The sequence below is a fragment of the Diabrotica undecimpunctata genome, chromosome 1 (assembly GCF_040954645.1).
Source record: "Diabrotica undecimpunctata isolate CICGRU chromosome 1, icDiaUnde3, whole genome shotgun sequence".
In the NCBI taxonomy this organism is placed as follows: domain Eukaryota; kingdom Metazoa; phylum Arthropoda; class Insecta; order Coleoptera; family Chrysomelidae; genus Diabrotica; species Diabrotica undecimpunctata.
In genome coordinates, this window is record NC_092803.1 from 166,637,962 (window position 1) to 166,665,249 (window position 27,288).

At 32.6% G+C, this 27,288-nt stretch overlaps 1 protein-coding gene and 3 non-coding genes across 5 annotated transcripts; 2 read left to right on the forward strand and 2 right to left on the reverse strand.

Moving 5' to 3' along the window:
• Positions 1 to 672: 672 nt before the first annotated feature.
• On the reverse strand, positions 673 to 779 carry LOC140432940 (U6 spliceosomal RNA). The gene has a single exon (XR_011949846.1). It is a non-coding gene; the product is annotated as a U6 spliceosomal RNA (small nuclear RNA).
• A 5,845-nt stretch (positions 780 to 6,624) lies between these two features.
• Positions 6,625 to 6,731, forward strand: LOC140432941 (U6 spliceosomal RNA). Its single transcript, XR_011949847.1, has one exon. It is a non-coding gene; the product is annotated as a U6 spliceosomal RNA (small nuclear RNA).
• Positions 6,732 to 13,844: 7,113 nt separating this feature from the next.
• Positions 13,845 to 13,951, reverse strand: LOC140432942 (U6 spliceosomal RNA). The gene has a single exon (XR_011949848.1). It is a non-coding gene; the product is annotated as a U6 spliceosomal RNA (small nuclear RNA).
• A 521-nt stretch (positions 13,952 to 14,472) lies between these two features.
• LOC140432520 (cytochrome c) lies at positions 14,473 to 25,643 on the forward strand. 2 transcript variants are annotated; one of them, XM_072520462.1, is made up of 3 exons: positions 14,473 to 14,631; positions 20,052 to 20,256; positions 24,962 to 25,643. In XM_072520462.1, exons 2-3 carry the CDS (start codon positions 20,076 to 20,078, stop codon positions 25,105 to 25,107), a joined length of 327 nt encoding a protein of 108 aa, XP_072376563.1. In that variant the 5' UTR covers positions 14,473 to 14,631; positions 20,052 to 20,075; the 3' UTR covers positions 25,108 to 25,643. The 2 variants fall into 2 exon arrangements, with proteins under 2 accessions (XP_072376563.1, XP_072376564.1); XM_072520463.1 differs by lacking the exon at positions 14,473 to 14,631 and adding an exon at positions 19,876 to 19,985.
• Positions 25,644 to 27,288: the final 1,645 nt, after the last annotated feature.

The following is a 27,288-nucleotide window of genomic DNA, read 5'->3' on the forward strand; positions in this document are numbered from 1 at the left end:
TGATTAAAAAATGAATCAATGTAAAATAAAATAAGTAACAAGTGTATATCTTCCACATCTAATTCATATTTAAAATAGCCTGCCATTTTTTTCATTTTCTTTTGAAATTTATATTTATCTCCAAAAGTATTAATTTTAGGAATAGAGAACCGTAATACTATTTGAAAGACAATTAATTTTAATTTATTTATACATTAAAATTATAAAATACGGGGTGTTTAATTTAAAATTATTGACTTAATGTGGTTTGAAGTTTAAAGAAATGGAGTTTCAGTTGTGAACACCCCATATTTAGAAATTTGATTTCGATGTATTACTCGTTGTATGTAAAGGTTTTCAAGATACTATGTTTGTCAATTGATTAAATGTTAGATAAACTATAAAAATATTGTCTCTAGCTGTCAAAATGTTTGCAAAAAGATGAATAACTCAAAAAATATGAATTTTAGCCCTGTGGTATCTCATACAAATTTTGGCTAGAATTTTACGTAGAATCTAAAAATGCAGTTCAAAGTGGAACAAATTGTTTTATTTAAAATAAAAAAGTTGTTCACTTGAGGTATAAGTGAAAGTGGCATGTTTCTCAAAATATTTTCTTTAAGTTTGTCATAATGTAAGCTCGTCGTGAAACACCCTGTATATATCGTATTAATTTCAGAGCAATATCATCAAAAAAATGTGGAACGCTTCACGATTTTGCGTGTCATCCTTGCGCAGGGGCCATGCTAATCTTCTCTGTATCGTTCCAATTTTAGTATATGTACCGCCGAAGCGAGTACAATTACGCTGCTTGTTAGCCTGTATATGTACTCAACGCATCAAAATACGTATTGGCAGTTTATAAGTGACGTCGCTGTACAAAGACTGGTTGCGCCATCTAGGTGTTCGGTGTAACAGTTAATTAATACGTCTACGCGTCCACGCTTTAGAGTATACACACTGGTTACTTATTTTATTTTACATGGATTGATTATTTAATCATGTATAAGATTTAAAATAATAAAACCAAAAAGGTATGGATTTAAAAAACAAAAAATTTGTACCCGCCGGGGATTCGAACCCCGATCATTACTATCATTATAAACTATTGCTTGTAGATACATAAAATCTTTTTTCAGTTATTACCAAAGAATACAGGGTTTATATTATTATTATACCAAAGAATACAGGGTGTGCCACGACGAGCTTAGACTATCTATATATCAGAAACTACTTACACCATATTTATGAAAATTAGTTTGTGGGGATTACAAGTTATGACAAACTTAAAGAAAATGTTTTGACAGATATAGAAACATCGCTATTTTAGTAAGAGAATAGCAACTTCTTTATTTTAAATGGAACACAGTTGCATATTACTGCATTTTTAGATTTTGTCTAAGATTACAGATACAATTTATATAAGGTACTATAGGTTAAAACTTTATATTTTTTGAGTTATTCATATCGTTTTTCAAAAATTATATAGATAGAGACACACTTAATAAGTTAATATATTATCCATTTACAATCATAATATCGTGAAATTCTTTGCACGCAAAGAGGATAACTTTCTTTCAGGAATTTACGTCGAAATCGAATTTCTAAATTCAGGGTGTTCACAAATGATACGCAATTTCTTTAAACTTCAAACACCAGTATGTCAATAAATTTAAATAAAACACCCTATAGTTTATAATTTTATTGAAAAAATTAATAAATTGTCTTTCAAATAGTATTGAGGTTCCCTATACCTAAAGTAAATACTTTTGAAGATAAACAGATTTCAAAAGCGAAAGACAAAAAAATTACGGGCTAAGTTATATATAAATTAGATGTGGAAGAAATACACTGTTTACTTATTTCAATTTAACTTAACTGATTGTTTTATCATTTATAAGATTTAAAAAATAAAAGATAAAAACATAATTATTTAAAACAACAAAAAATTTCTTCCCGGTGGGGATTCGAACCCTGGTCATTAGAGGTAGAGGTCATATAAATTATAATAAAAAAATAAAAATATAACAATATTTAATAACAAATAAAATTCAAAAATGAGTTCTTAAATTATCTTGTTTTCTCTAATTTACTAAAACTAAATCCTTATGCCTTTTACCGTCGGGTTATTTATTTTAATGTTTGTTGCTTATCCATTTTCTCCACTTTATAGGTTGTAGCATAATGAATTTCTTTTAAATGCAAGTATAAAAATTTTGTAGTACACTCCTGGCTATATATAAATTTTGTTTTTTGTTTACCGTCAAACTCCCCAAGAAAGAATTCGGCGATGAAGTTAACCCTTTAAGGCGCAAAACTTTTTTTTTATAGCTTATAAAGCTATATATTTTTAAAGCTTATATTCATTAAACCGTTTATTTAAATTTATTGACATACTGGTGTTTGAAGTTTAAAGAAATTGGGTATCATTTGTGAACACCCTGAATTTAGAAATTCGATTTCGACGTAAATTCCTGAAAGAAAGTTATCCTCTTTGCGTGCAAAGAATTTCACGATATTATGATTGTAAATGGATAATATATTAACTTATTAAGTGTCTCTCTATCTATATAGTTTTTGAAAAACGATGAATAACTCAAAAAATATAAAGTTTTAACCTATAGTACCTTATATAAGACATTTGACAATGTTAAACATGATATCATGATGGAACTACTACATAGGGCCAACATTGACCAGAAGGAGATCAGAATTATTCAGAATCTATACTGGAACCAAATGGCAAAGGTAAGGATTGATCAAGACCAATATACGGATGAATTTGAAATCCGGAAAGGTGTCCGCCAAGGCTGCATACTCTCTCCGATGCTTTTTAATTTATATGTTGAAAATATATTTGCGGAAGCATTATAAGACACGGAATTAGGCATTAAGGTGAACGGCATACCAATTAGCAACCTACGCTATGCGGACGACACAGTGATTATAACTGATAAATTGGAAGATCAGCAGTTATTACTTGATAGGGTGAATAGCATAGGTAAAAAATATGGCCTCAAAATCAACATTTTGAAAACGAAATATATGGTCATTAGCAGAAACCCTCCAGAAAACCCGATAATATGCATAGGTGACGATCGCATAAAACGCGTGAAAACTTTTAAATACCTTGGCACCACAATCAATGACCAATCGGATCCACAACAAGAGATAAAAACCCGAATACAAATGGCAAGACAAGCTTTTGTGAAATTCAGACCGCTCCTATGTAATCAAAACCTAAATTTCGAAATACGCTACAGAATGGTCAAGTGCTACATATGGTCCATCTTGCTTTATGGCATGGAAACGTGGACTTTGAAAAAAACATCTATCAACAAACTTGAAGCATTTGAAATGTGGTCATTAAGAAGAATGATGCGCATACCTTGGGTGGATAGAGTTCGAAACGATGACGTCCTTAAGAGAGCCGGCGTAGAAAGAGAACTTTTAAATTAATTAAAAAACGCAAGATTGGTTACCTTGGGCACATATTGAGAGGAGCAAAATATGAAATACCTCAGTTAATCCTACAAGGGAAGATCGAAGGTAGGAGAGGAGCCGGCCGCAAACAATTATCCTGGTTAAGAAATATTAAAGAATGGACAGGAATACACAATACAGGCGAGCTGTGTCACGCCGCCAAGAACAGAATTCTAGTAATGAGATAGTCGCCTACGCACTTTGGTGTATGGCATGTGAAGAAGAAGAAGAACCTTATATAAATTTTATCTGTAATCTTAGACAAAATCTAAAAATTTAGTAATATGCAACTGTGTTCCATTTAAAATAAAGAAGTTGCTATTCTCTTGCTAACATAGCGATGTTGCTATATCTGTCAAAACATTTTCTTTTAAGTTTGTCATAACTTGTAATCCCCACAAACTAATTTTCATAAATATGGTGTAAGTAGTTTCTGATAATATATAGATAGTCTAAGCTCATCGTGGCACACCCTGTATTCTTTGGTATAATAATAATAATATAAACCCCTGTGGCGCACCCAGGGGGGGGGGTTTGGGGGTTAAACCCCCCCCCCCCCCCAGGACATATGAAGTAAATAATATATAAAGAATAGTAGGAAAATGTAACTTGTATTTCACACATAATAGAAAAAATCCAAAACGCTGATTGAATAATTAAATTACATATGTAGAACACAATAATTATTGCATTACTGTGTAAATACACAATAATTAATAATATTTTTCATTATATTTAGATATCGATACCTAATACCAGGCTTATGAGAAAGTAGACAGAACGAGTCTGTTGCGAGTAGCATGCGCCTACAGGACTGTATCTGCAGCGGCCTTGTGGACTATCACGGGTTGTGTTCCTCTGCATGTGTTAGCAGTAGAAAAGACACATCTCTATGGGAGAAGAAAGCATTTGACAACAGCTATAAAAAAATAAGAAGAAAGGGAAAGATCAATGAAAGGATGGCAAGAAGAGTGGAAGAACAAGGAAGATGTTGCTCAGTGGACAAAGATGCTCATCCCGAGCCTAAGGAAACTGGGTAGATTGTCTGTTTTAGGGCGTATCTTCATAGGTTCAGAAAGACAGATACAGATAAATGCCTATACTGCAAATATTCCGACATTGTTACTCACACAATGCTGGAGTGTAATAGATGTACAGTGGAGAGAAACATAATGTATAAAGAAATAGGTATAAACCCTGTGACTGTAAGAGAGATGATCGTGAAGATGACGGGAAATACAGAGGGATGTAATAGTGTTCACAATTACATCCGAGCAGTCATTAAAAAGAAAGAAGAAGAAGAGAAACACCAACCGAGCTAACGACAGAGATAAGATCTAATTACTATTTTAATGGGAATAAGTCGCAATTGAAGGTTAAAATAAGTTTATTGACGTTTGAATTTTTGATCTTTGATCTTGCACTGGTAATTTGTTTATACTCCAACAATTAATAGAAAAGGAATAGCGGTTGGTACCGAAGTACATCTAGCCTTCACCGACCTAGAAAAGGCGTATGATACAGTTCCAAGACTTAAATTGTGGCAAGCTTTACGACAACTCGAGTGTAGTCCATACCTTTTAGGCATAATCACAGAAGTGTACAGGGATAGCACTAATTACCTAAAAATCGAAAATAGACTATCAGAGCCAATAAAAATAGATAAAGAACTAAAAAAAGGATGCAGTATGTCACCCTTACTGTTCTCAAGCTCAAGATTCTTATGATCTAGAATTTATGATAAAGCGTCTATAGAGAGAATATTTAAAATGGGGGTTACAAGTCAGCATGAAGAAAACAGAATATTTACTTAGTTATCAATTCAGATGCAAGGTTTGAAGCGTTGATAGACGAAGATGTGGAAATCAAACAAGTGGAAAATTTTAAATATTAAGGTCTACTCATTGCTAAGAACGTCTTGAAAGAAACCGAAATTAAACACGAATTAATCAGGGACGTAAAATTGTAGGATTTCTGAACTCCTTATGGTGGGATCACAACATTTCCAAAAGGAACAAAAAAAGAATTAGGGCAAACCATGGTTGAATCAGTTCTTTGTTATGGCTCTGAAGTATGAACGATGAATGCAGACCTGAAGAGAAGATTGTTGGCAGTTGAAATGGATTATTTGAGAAGAAGTGCTAGAACATCAAGGCAGGAAAGGAAGACCAACGAATCTATAAGAAATAACATGAATACTACAGAAACGGTCATTGACAGAATAGAAAGAAGAGGTTCAAAATGGTTTGGACATCTATTAAGAATGCCTAACGAAGTTGGCCCCAAAAACTTCACAAATGGAAGCTCCCTGGAAGAAGAAAAAGAGGGAGACCTCGACGTTCATGGAATGAAAGAATTAGAAGAGCGATGGAATCGAGAGGTTTGGAGGAGAAGCATGCTTTGGACCGGGAGGATTGGCGGAGGAGAACGGGAGTACGGCGATAGCCGTCTCCAAAGTGTATTGTATTTACAAGTTGGATTAATGTCAAACGTCAATAACCTTATTTTAACCTTCAATTGTGGCTTATTCCCATTAAAATAGTGATTACTTTACAATCCCACAAGAAAATAGCTTCAGAACAATAGATAAGATCTAGATACGAGAAGGGAGTGTCCCAACAATGTCGTCAGCCTTACAGTGGCCACTCCACTTTTGGAGTACGGTACGTGCGACAGTCAACTGCGCACAAGTAAGAGAGGGTGGTTTTAGTTGGTAGGCAGGATAATAGATAGCAGATAGCAGTAGCATAAAAAAATTTCAAAACCCCCCCCTAAGACAAATTCTGGATGCGCCACTGAAAACCCTGTATTCTTTAATAATAACTGAAAAAATATTTTATGTATCTACAAGCAATAGTTTATAATGATAGTAATGATCGGGGTTCGAATCCCCGGCGGGTACAAATTTTTTGTTTTTTAAATCCATACCTTTTTGGTTTTATTATTTTAAATCTTATACATGATTAAATAATCAATCCATGTAAAATAAAATAAGTAACCAGTGTGTATACTCTAAAGCGTGGACGCGTAGACGTATTAATTAACTGTTACACCGAACACCTAGATGGCGCAACCAGTCTTTGTACAGCGACGTCACTTATAAACTGCCAATACGTATTTTGATGCGTTGAGTACATATACAGGCTAACAAGCAGCGTAATTGTACTCGCTTCGGCGGTACATATACTAAAATTGGAACGATACAGAGAAGATTAGCATGGCCCCTGCGCAAGGATGACACGCAAAATCGTGAAGCGTTCCACATTTTTTTGATGATATTGCTCTGAAATTAATACAATATATACAGGGTTTCACGACTAGCTTACATTATGACAAACTTAAAGAAAATATTTTGAGAAACATGCCACTTTCACTTATACCGCAAGTGAACAACTTTTTTATTTTAAATAAAACACCTTGTTCCACTTTGAACTGCATTTTCAGATTCTACGTAAAATTCTAGCCAAAATTTGTATGAGATACCACAGGGCTAAACTTCATATTTTTTGAGTTATTCATCTTTTTGCAAAAATTATGACAGCTAGAGACAATATTTTTATAGTTTATCAATAACAATTAATCAATTGACAAACATAGTATCTTGAAAACCTTTACATACAACGAGTAATACATCGAAATCAAATTTCTAAATATGGGGTGTTCACAACTGAAACTCCATTTCTTTAAACTTCAAACCACATAAGTCAATAATTTTAAATTAAACACCCCGTATTTTATAATTTTAATGTATAAATAAATTAAAATTAATTGTCTTTCAAATAGTATTACGGCTCCCTATACCTAAAATTAATACTTCTGGAGATAAAAATATAAATTTCAAAAGAAAATGAAAAGATGGCAGGCTATGTTAAATATGAATTAGATGTGGAAGATATACACTTGTTACTTATTTTATCTTACATTGATTCATTTTTTAATCATGTATAATATTTAAAATAATAAAACCAAAAAAGTTAATTGATTTAAAAAAGAAAAAGTTTGTTCCCGTCTGGGATTCGAACCCCGATCATTACTATCATTACAATACAAACTATTGCTTGTAGATAAAATGGTTTTTCATTGATTCGAAAAGAGAATATACACAAATTTGAAAAAAATAGAAAGTTATTCTGGGACTATTAGATAAAAAGTAGGAATTTGTGGATATTCTGATCCATAATAAAACGATCATATGCCAATAATAATGCTTTATTAACTGGTGAAATTAAGTCGTCCAGCTGTGTGGAAAAATGGGTCGTTTGCAAATAATTGCACAAGTAGCTTTCAACATCATAACTCATTTTATCAATACGCCTTTAAACTGTGTTGTTTCTTACAGAAATTGTTTTAATGATATCAGATCCAGGTTTGTGTAGAACAGTTTTTATCAACAGCTGGCAAAAATAACTGTTATCCGATAGTATGCGGTTTTCCGGATTTTGCTATATGCAACGCGATATTCTAAGACGTTTCAAACCATCATCGTTTCTTTGTGAAGTCTCTGTTAAAGTTTCTCTTTAAGTGTTTGAAAACATTTCAAATCTTTATCTGTTTTATCAGGGTGACATATTCTCAAGTGATCTTCCAGCTTAGATGGCTTCATAGCGTCATTGCTAAAAACTTCATTTCATAAAAGGCACATGGGAATATGAGCAAAAAAGCACACGACATTTTTTTACGACAATGATTGATTATTGAAATTTCTTGCAAATGACCCCTATTTTCATTTTATAGACCCCCAAGTTTTTTTTCCCCACGTAGACCACTTGAGGCCCTGGGGGTCGATATAGACCACTTTGAAAATCATTTATGTAGATTGATGTTTTAGTGACACTCTTGAACCAAATTTATAGTTCAGGCGTATTACCCAAAGAGTGGTTAACATCTATTTTTATTTGTCTCCCTAAAAAGAAAATCGCAAGAGAATGCAGCGATTACCTCACCATTAGCTTAATGTCTCATATGCTAAAGTTACTACTTAAAGTCATCCATAACCGAATATATCACAAACTATACATAGACGTTAATGGTACACAATTTGGTTTTCGCAAAGGCCTAGGAACACGTGAAGCTCTTTTTTCACTTAATATACTAATACAAAGATGCCTGGACGTCAATCAAGATATATACGCATGTTTTATTGACTACAATAAAGCATTCGAAAAAGTACGACATAAACAATTAATGAATGTCCTGAAATCAAAGAAGATTGACTACAACGACCTCAGGATCATGTCAAATTTATACTACAAACAGCGAGCAAAAGTACGTGTTAACGAACAGCTGTCAGAAGAAATTGAAAATAGATGTGGAGTGAGACAGGGATGCGTATTTTCGCCAATTCTTTTTAATGCCTACTCCGAAGAGGTCCTGAAAAAAGCTTTTGAGGGTGAAACAGATGGAATAAAGGTAAATTGAGTTCCCATTAACAACATTAGATATGCGGACGACACTGTGATCTTAGCCGAAAACATTGAAGGTATTCAGAGACTGGTGACCAGAATAGCAGAGTATGGAAAAGAGTATGCTCTAACAATGAATGTCAAGAAGACGAAATTTATGAGAATATCGAAAACTCAAAGAAATAACGAGAATCTTCTAATAAACGGAACCAACGTCGAACAAGTGGACAAATATGCATACCTGGGAACAATGATTAACTCCACAAATGATTATAATCAGGAGATCAAAATAAGAATAGAAAAGGCTAGAGCCAATTTCAACAAAATGAGAAGAGTGCTATGTACCAGGGATTTAAAACCGGAACTAAGAGTTAGGTTGGCGAGGTGCTATGTTTTTTCGACTTTATTTTATGGAATGGAATCTTGGACCTTGAATGCGACATCAATGAAAAAACTCTAATCATTCGAGCTGTGGGTGTACAGAAGAATTCTGAAAATATCATGGACAGAACACGTCACAAACAAAGAGGTTCTGGGAAGGATGAACAAAGAAATGGAAATTTTAATTACAATAAAAACAAGAAAATTAGAATATTTCAGACATATTACACGTGGAGAGAAATACACCTTGCTCCAACTGATTATGCAGGGAAAGATCCAAGGAAAGAGAAGCATAGGGAGGCGTAGAATCGCAACCTGAGAGAGTGGTACGGATGTACATCAAATGAACTTTTCAGAGCAGCAGTTTCAAAAGTCCGAATAGCTATGATTATTGCCGACCTCCGCCGCGGAGATGGCACTTGAAGAAGAAGAAGATGTAGATTATTCTTTCGTAATATCTGTCTAATTGTTTCATGGTTACATTTTTTTCCAAACTGTCTTTCCACCTCATCTCGCAATTTTGGTGCACTTTTTTATTTGCATCTAACGCTGATTTAGTTTCAACTTCTATTTTCATTTCGGCAACGTTAAATTATGTGCTGAACTGTTAATAAACATTTATGTATTTACCATTTTGGATATCTCTCTTTGGCTCGATTCATTTTTATGGTGAGTAATAATTACTTAAATTTCTTTCACTAATTGTAGTTTGGTGACCCATTAATAAAAAATTTTGTTATTTGTCGATTAAACACTTTGAAATGTCAAACTAAACATAAAAATAACTGCAATATGATAAGTTGTGCCTTCATTTTATCTGCATCATTTTAAGAATTTATAAGAATTTTAAAAAGAGCTTATAAAGCAGTACTTAAATATCTAACTAACACTACTTAATTTTTCTTTCTCAATAATTGGTACATTTAATAATTTTTTAATAAATCCTGGTATATTCGTAGATAATTCTGTTTCGCCTGGTTCGATAAATTGATATAATGAATAAATAGGTATTTCATCAGTAACAATTTTTTGCATCACAGTTTTTTCTTCTTCGCTTTATCATTGGTATCATTGGAAACAACACGACTATTACAGCAGCATCGAATCTATGGAGAAGCTATGAGCATATTAACGTATGTACTAAAAACGGCGTAGGTAGGCGTGGCTAACTGTGATATCAATATGGCGGTGGGATCATGGCCGGACGTATTAAAACTACTAAAAAAATATGACTAGTTATTCAGAAGATTTAATCATAATCTAAAAAAGTGCAATACATTTTTAATAAACTATGATTTATTTATCCCGCGGTAAACACTAAAAACACGATATATTATACATAAAGATAAATTAATACAGTCAAATTCTATTCTCTGAAGTACGGGCCATTACTTTGTTTACATATTTGTATACTAACCTGTAGAACGTTATTCCTGAAGATTTTTTATTAACATTGCTTCTGCCACTGCAAATACGTTGGGAACAAGAAACCATTATTATGCACTATCACAATATATTATTACAGTTTCTATAAAAGTATTATAAAACTAAAAATATTCGACAAATAACAAACGTAAATAAACATATACGATCTGTCAAAAGTGGCAAAACAATATGGCCGAAGTGAGGTCGTTTTTAGTCACGTGATGCCCTCTCCATAGATTCTAACTTGATGTACAGCAGCATTACCTTTTTCTAAACTATCCGTGCCATGGTGAATAATATGTTAAACTTAAAAACAAATGCCATCGTCTGTGGACAGTTTAAAACCCGAAAACCTTTCACCCAACAGTCCAACTTTCACTGCTCTATTACTTTCATTTTTAATATATATATACAGGGTGAGTCATGAGGAACTTTTCATACTTCTACCATATGTAGAGTCCCTCAGGGAGCATATCATGTGGCCACTAAAAAATGTCAACTCCTCTTCTTTATTAATTAACAGGGTGATTTGTGTAATTGACCATTTATTTCATTTTACTGTAGTGTTTATACGGCTCATTTGATTTTTTTAATTTTTGCATGATACACTACACTACTATCAAGCATTCGACTGGTATTAGCTAAACTAAAAAATTCCAGGACTGGCTTTGGAAAAATTAATTTAGGGATTCGTATTAAATATTACACCCTGTATATATATTTTTTAAAATGCAATAAGTGATTTTCAAACTACATAAATAGCCAATGAAAACGACATATGCGACAATGTTGTCGCACTTTTATTAAATTTTTAGTGAACGATCAAATCTTACCAAAAATAGAACAACCATAATGAAGTATCAAATTATAAGGTAATTAATTTAAACAAATGTTATAAATTTCAAACATTTTAATTGAAATGATAAACTGAGTCACTGCACAACAAAAAACAGTAACTACTAACAATAACGAAGAACAATTTAAAAAAAAAACAAACTAAAAATATGTACATAGTTATGATAAACCCATAAATTAGAACTGGAAAAGATACAATAATGGTAACAAAATAAAAATAATTCAAAATAGATTTTCGAAATGGAAGCCTGCAGCCTCTACACATTTTTGTTGCCAAATTGTTAATTGACGTATTGAATTACGGATACTCTGGGGATCGTTTCTAATAGTATTACAACAATGTATAATTCTATCAATTAATTGTTGTCGGTTATAAATATTCACTGCGTAAACTAGTTGCTTCAATCGTCCCCAAATATGGTAATCAACGGGATTGAAATTAGGGGATCTTGAAGGCCACGAAATAGGACCTGCACGTCCTATCCACCTGTTGCCATAAACATTATTGAGATGTTGTCTCACTGCCAGTAAAAAGTGTGGGGGTGCCCCATCATGCTGAAAATACATCCCTCGGATAGCAACGTTCGCGTTGGCAAGCAAATTCGGCAAAATATTTTGTAAAAAGTTCAAATAGACCTGCCCTGTTAAAGGACCATCAAAAAAGTGAGGACCTACTAATTGGTTATTTATGACACCAATCCACACGTTAACCGAAAACCTTAACTGAGAACGACGTTCTCGAATAGAATGGGGATTTTCTTCTGCCCACACATGTGAATTTCGTGAATTATTTATCCCGTCTCTGGTAAATTGGGCTTCATCTGTAGATAGTGTCCTGTATAGCGTTGGTCGATTATTGTTAATCCATCTACAAAATTCCAACCTATCGATCTCATCTCCAGCATGTAGTCGCTGAACCATTTGAATGTGATATGGGTTAGATTATTTTTTTGTAAGACTCTACTTACTTTTGATTGAGTAACATTGAGTTCTCGACTTACTTGTCTAGTACTTATTGTAGGGTTCATAGTAACGGCGTCCATAATGTCATCTTCCTGCGCTTCATCTACATGTCGCTCTGTTGTTCCACTAGGAAAAGTGCCATTTTCTCGCAAATAATTAAAAACTGACCCAAATGTTGGATGACTGGGAGTTCGACGATTAGGAAATCTCCTGCGATATTCTCTACTAGCAGCCCTACCATTCCCATTACAGAATCCATAAACAAATATTATGTCTGCATATTCTGTGGTCGAAAACTGATGTGGCATTTTGAACGAAAGTAACAAAAGCTCTACCAAAACTAACACAATGTACTTAACGTAGATATGACAGAAGAAATATGTATTCTTGTACACATAAATAACAATTGATAATGACAATAATGACAATGGGTATAAAATATCAAGAAACGTCAAACGGTCAACGCCAACCTTCATTTTACTTTTTTAGATTTATTTTTATTTAGTACAGTTGATGCAATGTATTATTATTTGACATAAAATTTTAATCATTTACAATCAACAAAAACTAACACATACAAGAGGTTTGACTTTTTAATCAATTTAATTTATTATTTATCGAAAATAATGCCCCTATACGATCTATGAGTAAAAATTTAAAATTGAAAAACAATTGATTCTATCGTAGAGATAATACAAAGTGACAGTAAAGATGTTAATTTTCTACGTATTAGATTATATTGTAGGAACTCATTTTAATTAAAATGTTTGAAATTTATAACATTTTTTTAAATTAATACCTTATAATTTGATACTTCATTATGGTTGTTCTATTTTTAGTAAGATTTGATCGTTCACTAAAAATTTAATAAAATTGCGACAACATTGTCGCATTTGTCGTTTTCATTGGCTATTTATGTAGTTATTAATATTATTAATATATACAGGGTGTAATATTTAATACGAATCCCTAAATTAATTTTTCCAAAGCCAGTCCTGGAATTTTTTAGTTTGGCTAATACCAGTCGAATGCTTGATAGTAGTGTACCTACTGTATCATGCAAAAATTAAAAAAATCAAATGAGCCGTATAAATACTACAGTAAAATGAAATAAATGGTCAATTACACAAATCACCCTGTTAATTAATAAAGAAGAGGAGTTGACATTTTTTAGTGGCCACATGATATGCTCCATGAGGGACTCTACATATGATAGAAGTATGTAAAGTTCCTCATGACTCACCCTGTATATTTTTTAAATAAAAATTTAATTTGATTCAGTTAAGTTAAAATTTTTTAAATGCGTTTATAGAGCATTCATTTAATAATTTATAATGTCAGAGTAAAAATTATCAAAAAAATGTGGAACGCTTCACGATTTTGCGTGTCATCCTTGCGCAGGGGCCATGCTAATCTTCTCTGTATCGTTCCAATTTTAGTATATGTACCGCCGAAGCGAGTACAATTACGTTTCCCGTTTTCCTATATATGTACTCAACGCATCAAAATACGTATTGGCAGTTTATAAGTGACGTCGCTGTACAAAGACTTGTGGCGCCATCTAGGTGTTATATTTAGTAGAAAAATCGATCAATAAATCTACTCCTTATAAAAGTAATGCAAAGAATATAGACGCATATGCTTTTTTATTCGTTGATAATATTTTATAATAAATAAAATGCAAAAATAACTTGTTGAAATATTTTATTGTAACTAATTTTTTTGTTTCTTTTATATCAAACAAACATAAATTTTTTAATTTCTAACAGTTTCAGCGACATCTGTACGACATACAGCAACTACCATTTAAATTTTAAATAATATATTTGTAACAAAGTAAAATACTTCAGCAATTAAGACCAAAATCATCATTTTCTGCTATAAATCTATTTAATTTTAATAAAATAGACAAACCAGAATATTCTGATCAGTTTTATTTTATCATCTTTTATCTTGTGATAGTAGAGGGGGAAACAGACAGATCAATGCTTATTTTCGACCACCTTCACATGAGCACATGAGTCATTGAATTGTCATTGATAGAACAAAAGTATAGTAGTCAGGAGGGTGAATAGATAACCCGCGTAAAATCATTCCAGGGTCGACGTTAAGTGCACAAAATTTTATTTATTACCTGTGATATGTAAGTATTGATTTATTATTTTTACAGAAAAAGAACTATTTCATTTTTAAATTTTTCGAAAATTTGTAGTGTTACGTAACGGGCACTTGATTCTACTTCCAAGCGATTTTGTTTGATTAAGTAATGCATTGCGATGCACTATGGTAATAAAATAAATCTTATTGATTATTGTCGAAGTCCTTTTGGCTGTTATAATAATAGCGTTACAGTAACTACATGACCTAACTTTTATCAGGTGTGTTTGAAAGATTAACAGATACGCATCGTATTCAATACTATCTTATCCTAAAAATCATAATGTATAATATTATATTTGCATTTAATACATAAATTTAATTCTATGAATTTATCTTGACATAATATCCCCTGATCTCGTAATCTCCCAAGTTCAAATTCCAACGTCTAAATACGTCACTGAGGATTTTCCACATTCGAACATAGTTGCCGCACCTTCAGAGTAAATAGTAATATCAGTTAATGTATTTGTGCCAATTCAATTATTGCAGTGGGGGCCAATAAATATAATTGTCTCTCCATTAAATTATTGGAATTATGTCTGCGATTTTTATAGGTATAAGAAAATTTCATTATAAGTTGCATGTACCGTGTTACAAAGTATAAAAGATTGGATTCCTGAAGTTTATAATTTTGCAAAGATCGACAAGTTCAACATAGGTAGGGAATACTATATTAATATTGCAATTACATGGTACGGTACCTACATTATCAGTAGTAATATCCCTAGGACGAGATAATTTCATGACAATCGAAAGCTCGTTCCTTGGTAACAGCACTCAGCCTTCGGCTTCGTGCTGTTACCAAGCAACGAGCTTGAGAAATTTGTCATGAAATTATGAGGCATTCATCAATGCCCGAGGGATATTCGGCGGATAATTTTTCAAAAAAAAATCATAACGAAACATTTATTTATTAAAAGTACAGTTAGTGAAAGTGCAATTGTTAAAATTAACATTAGTTAAAATTAACATTAACATAAGTTAACATTAGATTCGTTGCTGTTCTCTACTATAGAAGATCTATTACCACGCATGATATTTATAATCTTGTTGTGGTGTTCTTGATCGAGATTCAAGTATGGTTTTATAGAATTCTTACGTTTACATGGATCTGCTTGTAGTTTCTTCCTGATTGCATCGCGGGCATCTCGGGCCTGTTTAAACACTATATTGTTAAACGGGTCAATCATAATATTATAGTCATTATAGTACTTTTCTTGCAATAGTTTGCACGAAACGTTCCACATTGTCTTCACCGTTGCCTCTTTGAATTCGTCCCCGTTTTTCTTTCTCATATTGACGGCCCAATCTTTTAGTATCAACGCCAATTCTTCTAAGCTTCTATGTTCATTCAACTCATATTCTCATCCGCAGCAAAATTCCATGAATATTCCCCAAATATATTTGTGACTGTAGGTTGTATTTCTGGGAATTTTTTCTTTGATTAGCGCATTTATACTTTGAACATTCTCATTGCCGAAACGTGACATTTTGAAATTTATTTGGATGAAGTTGTCAAACTCGATCGTGTTGTCATAGGGATTGAAAATTGCACTGAATGCAATTATCAGTCTAATGTTGACATGATTGGGTGAAATTGTTCCACATGACACAAAATGACGAAATTTGAATGGTTGTTAGAACAGTCGAAAAATTATCTGTATAATTTATTATTAATTAATAAATTTTGTTAATAAAGGAAAATAAATGAATCGATTATTTCTGAAAGGAACTAAGTGATATTTTAAAGTTTTGAGAAAAACAGAAAAATGTTGTCTTTTTAACCTCTTGATATTTTAAACTTTTTATTTTATTCTTTTTTTTTTCATTAGTATGGTTCGGTTAAAGGTGTGTATTAATCAAATGAATCTAGAATTTTGGATTTTCTTTATTGGACAGATTTTTCAAACAAATTAACTTAGGTCCTTTCAGAAATATACATTTTATAAAGCATATTTAATTGTTTAGGTTTTTATATAATCCTATAATATGGTAATTTTATTGTGAAAACCAGCCACAAAAATATGTTTAACGAAAATTAAAGAAATAAATATAAAACAGAAATAAAACATTATTCTTACAAAGTTTAAAACAAACTCGAAAAAAAAAACATGGTTTTCAGTTCTATTAAGATGTTTGGTTTTGGATTTCTTGGTCTTCCAGGAATTTATTATGTTGATGTAAAACTCTTGCTTATGTTCTGGTACTCACTGGTTAAGCCTTTGTAAATGGCCTATTTTTGTTTCATGTCTTCAGGATATGCTGGTATTTTGGGCCATTCGATATTAAATTTTCTGTTGTGTTTCGGTGAAGCCAAATGGAAGTGATTAACACCAAAAATGCTACTAATATATCCCGATGCCCTTACATAACCTGGAGCTTCGGAGCTGTATACATAATGGTTAAAGGTGGAAATTGCAAAATAAGTTTGTTGAAATCGAGGAACATTTATTTGTTGAGATTCAGTGGACAGGCTTGTCTTTTTATAACACTTAAGCCACCATTACTTAAAATCAAGAATCTCACTAGTTTGAACTTCTTTTACAGTAAACTTGCTTTTGGCACTTGAATTAACAATAATTTCTGTGTACTTATGAATTTCAAATATTCGGTCAAATTTTTTAAGTACCTTTTTATGACACCGAAATCCCTGTCACAGGGCAAGAAAGAGTGACCTCTAATGGAAAAATAATGTTCAATTTTATCGAAGCGCCTCATATCTGTAAGGACCAAATATAATCTTATAATAGTGTGGTTCTTATTTTGCCCAGGGCAGTTGTCACAAAAAAAGTTTCAACTATTTTGTGTTGGGTGGTATGTAACTTTTTATATAATCAAGCAAAAAGGTGCATACTTCATTAGGGCCCTTATTGGCCTAACCTTCGTGATAAATATAGCAAAAAGAATTTTCTGTTTTAAGATTATGTATGCAAAACACATTAACCGGTAGTTGGGTCTTATAGAATTCTTCTTCCTATCGTAACACTCTTTAAATCCGTATGAAACTTGTTGGCCTCTATTTTTGTGTACCAACAATTCTGCAATAGCCTCTTTTTTTGAGGCATCTCCCAGAGAGAGACTTTTTATTTTTAAATTCAACTCTTTACATTTTACGAATGTGTCTAATTTTTATATTAAGCCTGCTATCTGGATATTTATATTCTTTTCCCGAAAAGTGACTTTCTTTTACTGGATAGCTTTGAATGTGCTGACTGTGAATGAACTGAATGTGATTAATATGTTTTGATCTTCTGGCATTGTTATGGCAATATATTCTGTTCATCCTTGTTTTGCATTTTGTAGAAATTCTCAAATACTATTTGCTTTTGCTCATCGTTTAGCTTAGTAAAACACTGCATTTTACATCTAAAAAATAACGCATCTACATATATACCTAGGCTATTCAATATATAACTTTATTTAACTTACTTGCAACCACTTCCGATTTGCCTGGCAGCAACCATCTTGCCTTTATATTCTGTATACGCAGTACCACTGACTTTAATTTTTTGATTAAATTTCTCTGGTAATCATCATCATTTCTTACACCTCTCCGTCTTTTTCTTAGATTATTAATAAGATAATCTTAGATTTTTAAGATTATCTGATTAAGGTGGCTCCCCTTCACTTTCAGTGCTTCTATTTTCTTCCGAACTAGACATATTGCCAGAAAAATGTGGTTATATTACTCTTAACTTAACAAAGTATTGAAGACGGTAAATCACTGAAAATATTTGGCGACACGAGGCTTGCATTTTAAAACCAAAACAGAATTAATTATTGTTGTCCAATAGTCAACCAATATGTTCTTTATTTGGTCTGAAAAAATAAAAGCAAAAGCAGCATTCGTTAGAATGAGAACTATTTTCAACAGTCGAGACATATCATTAAAAACAAAATGCCGTCTATTGAACTGCTACATATTCACAGTTCTGCTCTACGGAATGGAAGCATGGACACTGACTGTTGCATCTATGAATCGGCTCGAAGCTTTCGAAATGTGGTGTTATAGGCGCATCTTACGTATATCCTGGGTTGACAGAGTTACTAATGTGGAGGTCCTGCGTAGAATGGGGAAAGAATGTGAAATTCTCATGACCGTCAAAACTAAAAAGTTGGAATATCTAGGTCATGTAATGAGAAATCAAGAACGTTACGGCCTTCTCCAGCTGATTCTCCAAGGGAAAGTAAATGGTAAGAGAGGACCGGGAAGAAGACGCATTTCCTGGCTTCAAAATTTGCGAAAGTGGTATAACACGACTACCACTGAACTGTTCCGCGCTGCAATAAGCAAAGTGAAGATAGCCGTGATGATCGCCAACGTCCGGAACGGATAGGCACTTTAAGAAGAAGATTTGGTCTGACTAACGCGATAGAGATCTAGTCAATTATCCTAGGAAGTTTTTACATTCGTTGGAATTGCCTGGACTCTCACCCAACAATTTACAATCAAAAGTAGGATCAGTTGTCATTATGCTGCGTAACATTAATCAACCTAGACTGTGCAATGTAACGAGACTGACTGTGAAAAGGCTAATGAATAATATCATTGAGGCGAAGATCATCAAGGAAAAATACAAAGGATAGAATGTCTTGATCCCGCGTATACCGATGATTTCAATTAACGTACCATTTGATTTTAAAAGTTTACAATTGCACGTGCTTTTGCAATGACAATAAACAAATCACAAAGCCTACCGTTGGAAGTTTGCGGAAATAACTTGAAGTTTCCGTGTTTCACGCATGGACAATTATTTGCTTGTCGAAAACCATCATTGTTGTATATTTGCGCAATGCAAACAAAGAAAAATATATATTTAATAAGCATTAAATTGATTAAACTTTTTTCGTGCCTAGTATATTTGAGTGTTTTTTTGGTTTTATTTTCTGTTAATTTCTTAGACACCTTAATTAATTCTAAAACGGTCTTATATAATAATATATTGGTTTTATAATCAGATATATTAAAATAAATATTTAAATATTTTCCTTCTATATTCTTCTTTTTCTTCTAATTAATGTCTGTAGTTTATACCATTTCGAATCTAGTTTTTTTTAAACTGATCACACACATATTATAATAATGTAGAGATTATGGTCATATCAGTAGTAATTTAATAGATGATCTCAATGTGTACTGAAAGTTTAGTACTATTTAAATTTATGGCAACATTGCTCGTGATTCACATTCGCATATCTACGTCAATATTTTGTCTACGTAGTAATCACGCTTCCACCTCCACTTCTGTATTTAAGGAAGTTTCAAGGTCATAGTTTAAATGAAGTTACAACAACCACGTGCCATTTCTTTTTACATCCTGATCTCATTGAGTTGAGGTTAGATTTTATCCTTCTCATCAGTTTTCAAAAAGTTTTATAAAGTACGTTTTCTTTAATTTTTAGATAAACTACTTTTAAATAACTAAAATGGGTGTACCAGCCGGAGATGTAGAAAAAGGCAAAAAAATCTTCAAGCAAAGGTGCGAACAATGCCATACTGTAGAAGCAGGCGGTAAACACAAAGTAGGCCCTAACTTACATGGATTGATTGGAAGGAAGACAGGACAAGCACCCGGATTTGCCTACACAGATGCTAACAAAGCCAAAGGTAAGCTCAAATATAAATATACATATTTTAACATTGCATAATATTTTGGGTATTACCAAAGAATATAGAGCGTCTATATTCTTTGGTATTACCTTGAGATAATTTCAAAATTCTTAAATAATTCTGGGGTTTCCTTAAGTATTTAACTAATCAAGTGAATTTATAATAATCAAATTATTCAATATTATTAATAAATCAATGATAATGAGGGAATGAATAAAATATGGAAGTCACATGCATTAAAATAACTAGGTATTTTAGATTATCAAATTTATGATTAAGTAGGTTATAGATATTTTCTTGTCTGCCAGTTAACTAGAATCAGCAAGCAGTTAAAAATTGCTTATTAAAAATATGTGATATCCGCTTCAATATACTGATTTCAACAAATGAGGCTGTTGAAAGGCTTCTAAATTTCCTGTTATCACATGACATCAACTCAATAAAATTTTCTTGGTTTTATTTCAAATTATAGATACTCGTATATGCAACCTTTAAAGCAAGATACACTTACTTTGAATATTCTTCATTACTGTGTCCATGATTCATGATTGTCTTAGTTGTTTTTATCTTTATGCTATACATACTTTCCTAATTATATTTCTCCATATGTTCATTCTTTGCTACTCCTTCCAGAAAACTGAAACAAATTCATATTGCATGATTATTATAAAGGGGTTGTACATGCTCTAACTAGTGGCGGCTTGTGGTAATTTAAACAGGGTGTTCAATCAAGGAATGTAATTATAGAAACAGTGTTAAATTTAAACTTTAAAAATAATATAAAAATGTCTTGGTGTTTTTGTGTTCAATTATTGAGTTTATTTATTTTATTTATACAAAAAAAAATATTTATATAAAAATATACAAAAAAATTTTTATTTATACAATCAATCACCACTAGAGCAGTGGAGCAAACAAGTATCCTGAATGGGAATAGACATAGGCGATGGTAAATGTCTAACAACTTTATTTTTCGCAGATGATCAGGTAGTCATAGCCAATGATGATCAAGACATGGACTACATGTTTAGAAAACTAAAGAAAGCATATGAAAAATGGGGCCTCAATATGAATATGTCAAAGACAGAATATCTTAAAATAGGAGATGATGAAGAAAATGCAGAGTTAGAAATTAGAAACACACAAATATGTAATGAATATAAATATCTCGGATCTATAATATCTAAAGAAGGCACTACCAAAAGAGACATGAAAACAGAACGCAGCAGGGAAAAAAAGCGGTAAACATTCTAAACTCTATACTATGGTCTAAAGATATTAGACAAGAAATGAAATTGACAATCTATCGAACCTTGGTAGAGCCTATTATGATTTATGGGGTAGAAGTTTGGCAGATCACGAAAAAAGATAGAAAAAGAATAGAAGTAGTAGAAATGGATTTTCCAAGGAGATCGTGTGGTGTATCCGAAAAAGATCATATCAGGAATGAAGATATTAGGAGGACAAATACTGTATATTCCAGTGTAGACAGAATTAAAACAAGACAACTAATGTGATATGGTCACGTGAAGCGAATGAATGAAGATAGATAGCCAAAGAAAGCTTTAAATTACATACCACAACAAAGAAGAAGAAGGGGAAGGCCTTCAGTTGCCTGGGAAGAAAATGTACGGCACATAATGAGAGATATAACCATCAAAGAAGATGAATGGATGGACAGAAAACGATGGTGGTCGAAATGCGAGAAGAGATTTTGTTTTTTTTTGCAAAAACATCGATAACACTAGCATTAACCCTTTCAGTCATGAGTTTTTGTTTGTAAAGATAAATTAAACTTGGTGGTTGAGGTATATGATTTTTTTAAAAATTTATAAACAAAAAATTTTGCCCATAGAACCAATTTTTTTTTCGAAAAAAAGTAATGGTCGTTAAAACGACCATGGTGACTCAATGGTCGCGCGTGTAAAAAAATAACCAAAAAAATCGTAAAGAACATATTTATTTTGAACGAAAATCAACAAAACAATTGCGTTCATAGACAGTACATAAATGCCCTTTGCATTTACTGCAACTAATGTTTCTTTTCAGACAGGTTCCATTTTTACACCTTGCACCTTGCTTGCTCTGGTCAAATATGGGCACATGATCCATGCTGTCAAAGTGAACTTCATTTAATGCCCTTTGCTCCATCTTCAATTTTTTTGGTGATTAGTGGTGTACAAGATCCATTAGTAGTTGATGGACGTCCTACCTTTTTTTATTGGTAATTCCTGCATATATAAGGGCTTCTGCAATGTTTTCGTCTTCACCTACTTTATTTTGTTCTCTGGTGTCAGATTTGTGTTATTCGGAAACAAGCATTACTATATATCTACCACAACGTACAGATAAGATGTTCGTTTAGAGTTTCACGGTGATTCAACGTATAAAATGGGAATTAGCTATCATTGGCACTTATGAAAAAGTTGACTGGTGACTGAAGGGTTTAAAGTCTGCTATTGTGGAAATCGACCCCTTTTCTATGCTTATCATAGCAGGTGAATTTAGTCTGTTCTGCTACATTGTAATTCTCAATAAAGATTTATTCCTTTCCAATATAGAAAAACAACATTCACTTTCAACAAAGTTCACATAACGGTATCAAAATAATCGGTACGAAAATCTTTCATATTTGTTGAATTTTTTAGAAAAAAAAGTTTTGAAGCCAAAAGATGTTCTATAAAATAAAACCTATCTTTGGCCTGATTAATCAGGATATCACGCACTTCTTTTGTTTGTGCAGAATATGATACTGACAGATGGCACTTCTTCAGTGGTGAAGGTGGACGATCTAAGTTACGAATATTTGAAATGGCTTTGTCAAAAAAATCCGTTCATTTTAACGGCATCCAAAGACCGAGATTGACATTCTAGTTCTTTTTGATAATCTTCAAAAAAAAAAAAGGCGGAAATGCATGTAAATTGTCAAAAAAGTAGGGCTACATTTGCATGAACACAAACACTTTTCTGCAATATTAAATTAAATTGATGTGCATAACAATGTATATGATAAGGAAAATCTTTTCTTATAATACTTTGAAAGACACCTACCCTTCCTGACATTACAGCCACTCCATCATGGCTTATAGCTTTGACCTACTAGCTGATTTATGGAAATATTCTTCTTCTTCTTAACATGCCATACACCAAAGTGCGTAGGCGACTATCTCATTACTAGAATTCTGTTCTTGGCGGCGTGTCACAGCTCGCCTGTATTGTGTATTCCTGTCCATTCTTTAATATTCCTTAACCAGGATAATTGTTTGCGGCCGGCTCCTCTCATACCTTCGATCTTCCCTTGTAGGATTAACTGTGGTATTTCATATTTTGCTCCTCTCAATATGTGCCCAAGGTAACCAATCTTGCGTTTTTTAATTAATTCAAAGAATTCTCTTTCCACGCCGGCTCTCTTAAGGACGTCATCGTTTCGAACTCTATCCACCCAAGGTATGCGCATCATTCTTCTCAATGACCACATTTCAATGGAAATATTAAGCAGTTATAATTTTTTTATAATTTCTGTGGCCATGTCACTGGGACTTTCCCAAAAACTCATAAATTTGGCCATTCCGCTCATGTCTTAAAATAATAAAAAGTTGCTGATGGGTAGAAAACATCACACTGAATGAAATCGTACCTCTGAAAGAGGTTTTTTAATATCTGACTGGCAGATAGTTACAATAGCATCTAATCATCATAGCATAGCATCATTTTGAACTGATTTTGACGTACCTTTGAAAACATTATTTCCTTGTAATAACTGTATCATACTTTATAATTCTTTCTTTTTTGAAAATGATTTCCAGAGTGAAAGTCGAATTGTGAATAACAAAAAATGTAATTAGTAAGTTCCACTCAGTAAGTAAATCTCCTAACAACAACAACAGCTAAGCGTAAATTAAACATACACGGATGTCACCTAGGAATTTTCTTGTTTTTTTTTTATCTAAGAGTAGATGTGGAATATACACTGAGGCGTAATGCAGACTTACTTTCACATGAAATTTATTACTTTCTTCTATATATGTCATAATACTAGTTGTTATATACCATCATAATTATATAACAGGTATATCTTCTTCTTCGGCTTTTCCCATTATGAGTTCGCCGATTTCGTCCTCCACAGCACTCTATTCTCCCAGTCACCTTCTTTGATCTCTCTATCATAGCATTTCCGACGTATGTTTTCCATCTTGTAGCAGGTCTTCCTCTCCGTCTTCTTCCCGGCGGGTCCCAGTTTAATATTCTTTTCGGCCACCTATGCTCTGGCATTCTTTGTACATGCCCGTACCACTGCAGGGCTCTGTTTTCCAACTTTTTTGTAATTGAGCATTTTACTTCCATTCTGTTCCATATTTCCTCCGTTCTTATTCCATCCGCTCATGTGATTTGTAGACATCTTCTCATAAAGTCCAGTTCAACTGTTCTTATTTTATTTCTTATTGTTGTTGTCATTGGCCATACTTCCGCTCCATATAGGGTAATATTCATCACTATGCTTTGAAAGATCCTCTTTTTGTTTTCTTTGGTTAGAGTGTTGTTCCATATCACTCCATGAAGTGCTCTTGTGACTTGTTTTCCCCGTGCTATTTTCATTTCTATATCTTTCATACAAGTACCATCTCAGCTAATCATTGACCCTAAATACTTAAAAGCCTTACAACTTGTTGTAACAGGTATATTTATTGATATATTTTTTTAGGTATCACATGGAATGAAGACACCTTATTTGAATACCTTGAAAACCCCAAGAAATACATCCCTGGCACAAAAATGGTGTTTGCTGGTTTGAAGAAACCAAATGAACGAGGGGATCTTATTGCCTACCTTAAATCAGCAACTAAGTAAATTATTTTGGAGCACCATCATAACTTTGTTTTTGGATGAATTAGAAGATGTTCCTTAATCCTTCCTATGGCATTTTTCGTTTGAAGACATGTCGTTTTACAATATACACTATTTGAACGTTATAAGTGGTATAGGAAAGATAACTTCTTACTGCCAGATAGTTTTCAGTTACTTCTGGAATAATATCATTGGCAGTTTTTATCTGCCAACTTTAATTATATACTATAAGATATTAAAGACAATTACATAGAAAATTGTAAAAATCTCTTGTTTGTTATGTTAGATATTGTCTTTTCTATCTACCATTATAATTCATACAAAAACAATTAACTCGTGTGTATTAGTAGTATTTTCATCTAGTACATATGTTATTGTATCATGACAGATGAAGTACTGTGTACAAAATAGGCAATTTTTAAATTATTTTAAATTATTTCATACCATTGTATTAAGTATACCAAAAACTGTACAGTACGACTGAAACATTCAGTATATTGTTATTTTTGTGTCCTTGTTCATTAAACTATTTATGAATCCATTGGTGTTTTATTGGTAGCCACTTATCTATATTTTACTTGTGTTCCCCATTATATTACCAAATTTATACACTGCAATTCAAGACAAAATAGGTCAATTTTGAAAAATCTTTTAATGGGTTCTAGGTGTGTTTCAGGAAGGTCAGATCTTTCCCTGCCTGCATGTACACACAACCCATCGAGCAAAAAGACAAAAGAGGGAATGTAAAGGTAGTGGGGGCAAAAATATTGTTAGACAGGAAGTGCCATCTTGAGAGGCCACATTAAACAAGGAAAGAGAGACTCTTTCCTTGTTTAAGAAATCAAATTTAGTTAGGTTATGTTATTGTTTGTCCCAACTGTCACATGAAAGATATTATTTGTATTTTCTATTGAAGTTTTTTAACAATTGTTTCACATTTTAGACTATTATTGTTATTATTTAATTAAAACTTTATTGTGTTCTAGTGTTAAAAAAAAGTATTGTAAGTGTATTATGTATTAATATTATGTAATATTAATATTATGTAATATAACAAATAAATAGATAAATTAGAACCCCTACACCACTGTATGATTATTGTGAAGTGTCATGAAATTTAAATTTGGCGCATTCACATTTCCGGATATGTCCGCCATCAGAGGCCACTTTTTTGGTCTCCTTTTCATAACGATTAGATTCCCTCTTTTGTCTTTTTGCTCGATGACACAACCAAACTTATATGGAATCATCTGATATTTCTTATTATTTCAAGTGAATATAAAAAAAAACAACAAACGAAGTCAAACAATATTTATTTTAAAGCAATTTAATCAGCAATATATAAAGATTAAAGAAAACAATAAATTCTTGAAATAAACTGAAAGTATTTATTTTAAAGTTAATTGCATAAAAAAATTCAATACAAAACGAATAATTGTAATAGTTGTAAGTTGAAAATTGTAATAATAAGTTTAAATTGTTTTTATTTGCCTTTTTTTAGTAGTCAGTGTTACCACCCATAGTCATTATGCAAGCTTCAATACGTGTGGGCATGCTCACTTTGACAACATCTTGTTGTGGTAGGTTGTTCCATTCTTTAAGAGCAGCTTGTACTAGCTGTGCGGTGTTTTGTGGATTAACCCGGCGAGCCCTAATTCTTCTTTTAAGCATATCTCATAAATGCTCTATAGGGTTAAGGTCGGGTAAGCAAGCCGACCACTATAGAACAGTAATATCTTCTGCTTCAAGGAAGTCTGTAGTTACTCTGCTGGTATGTGAAGGTGCATTATAATTATCATGTAGCCGTTAAAATTGGTTGGATCATAATGCGCGCCCAGAATATGACACTTTTTCCTTTATATATTTGAACAGATCTGGTAGTTTCCATTCTTGCTTGTCTTCCTTGCCCTCATAAGTATACAAATTCGTCAGTCATCTGATTTTACACAAATCTTGGTTTTGTCTGAAAATAGTACATTTTGCCAGTTTCCAATGTTACAGTTTTGTTGTTGAAGACACCGATTTAGGTGTTCAATCTTGTGCTGCCTGGATAACTCGGGAACCTGTAACTGTTTACTGCTAAATAGTACTTAGGCTAAATAGTGTTTTTCTTATTGTTTCAACTGAAACACTTACACCAGTATCTTCCAAAAGTTGTCTTTGGAACTACGGGCGAGAAATTGT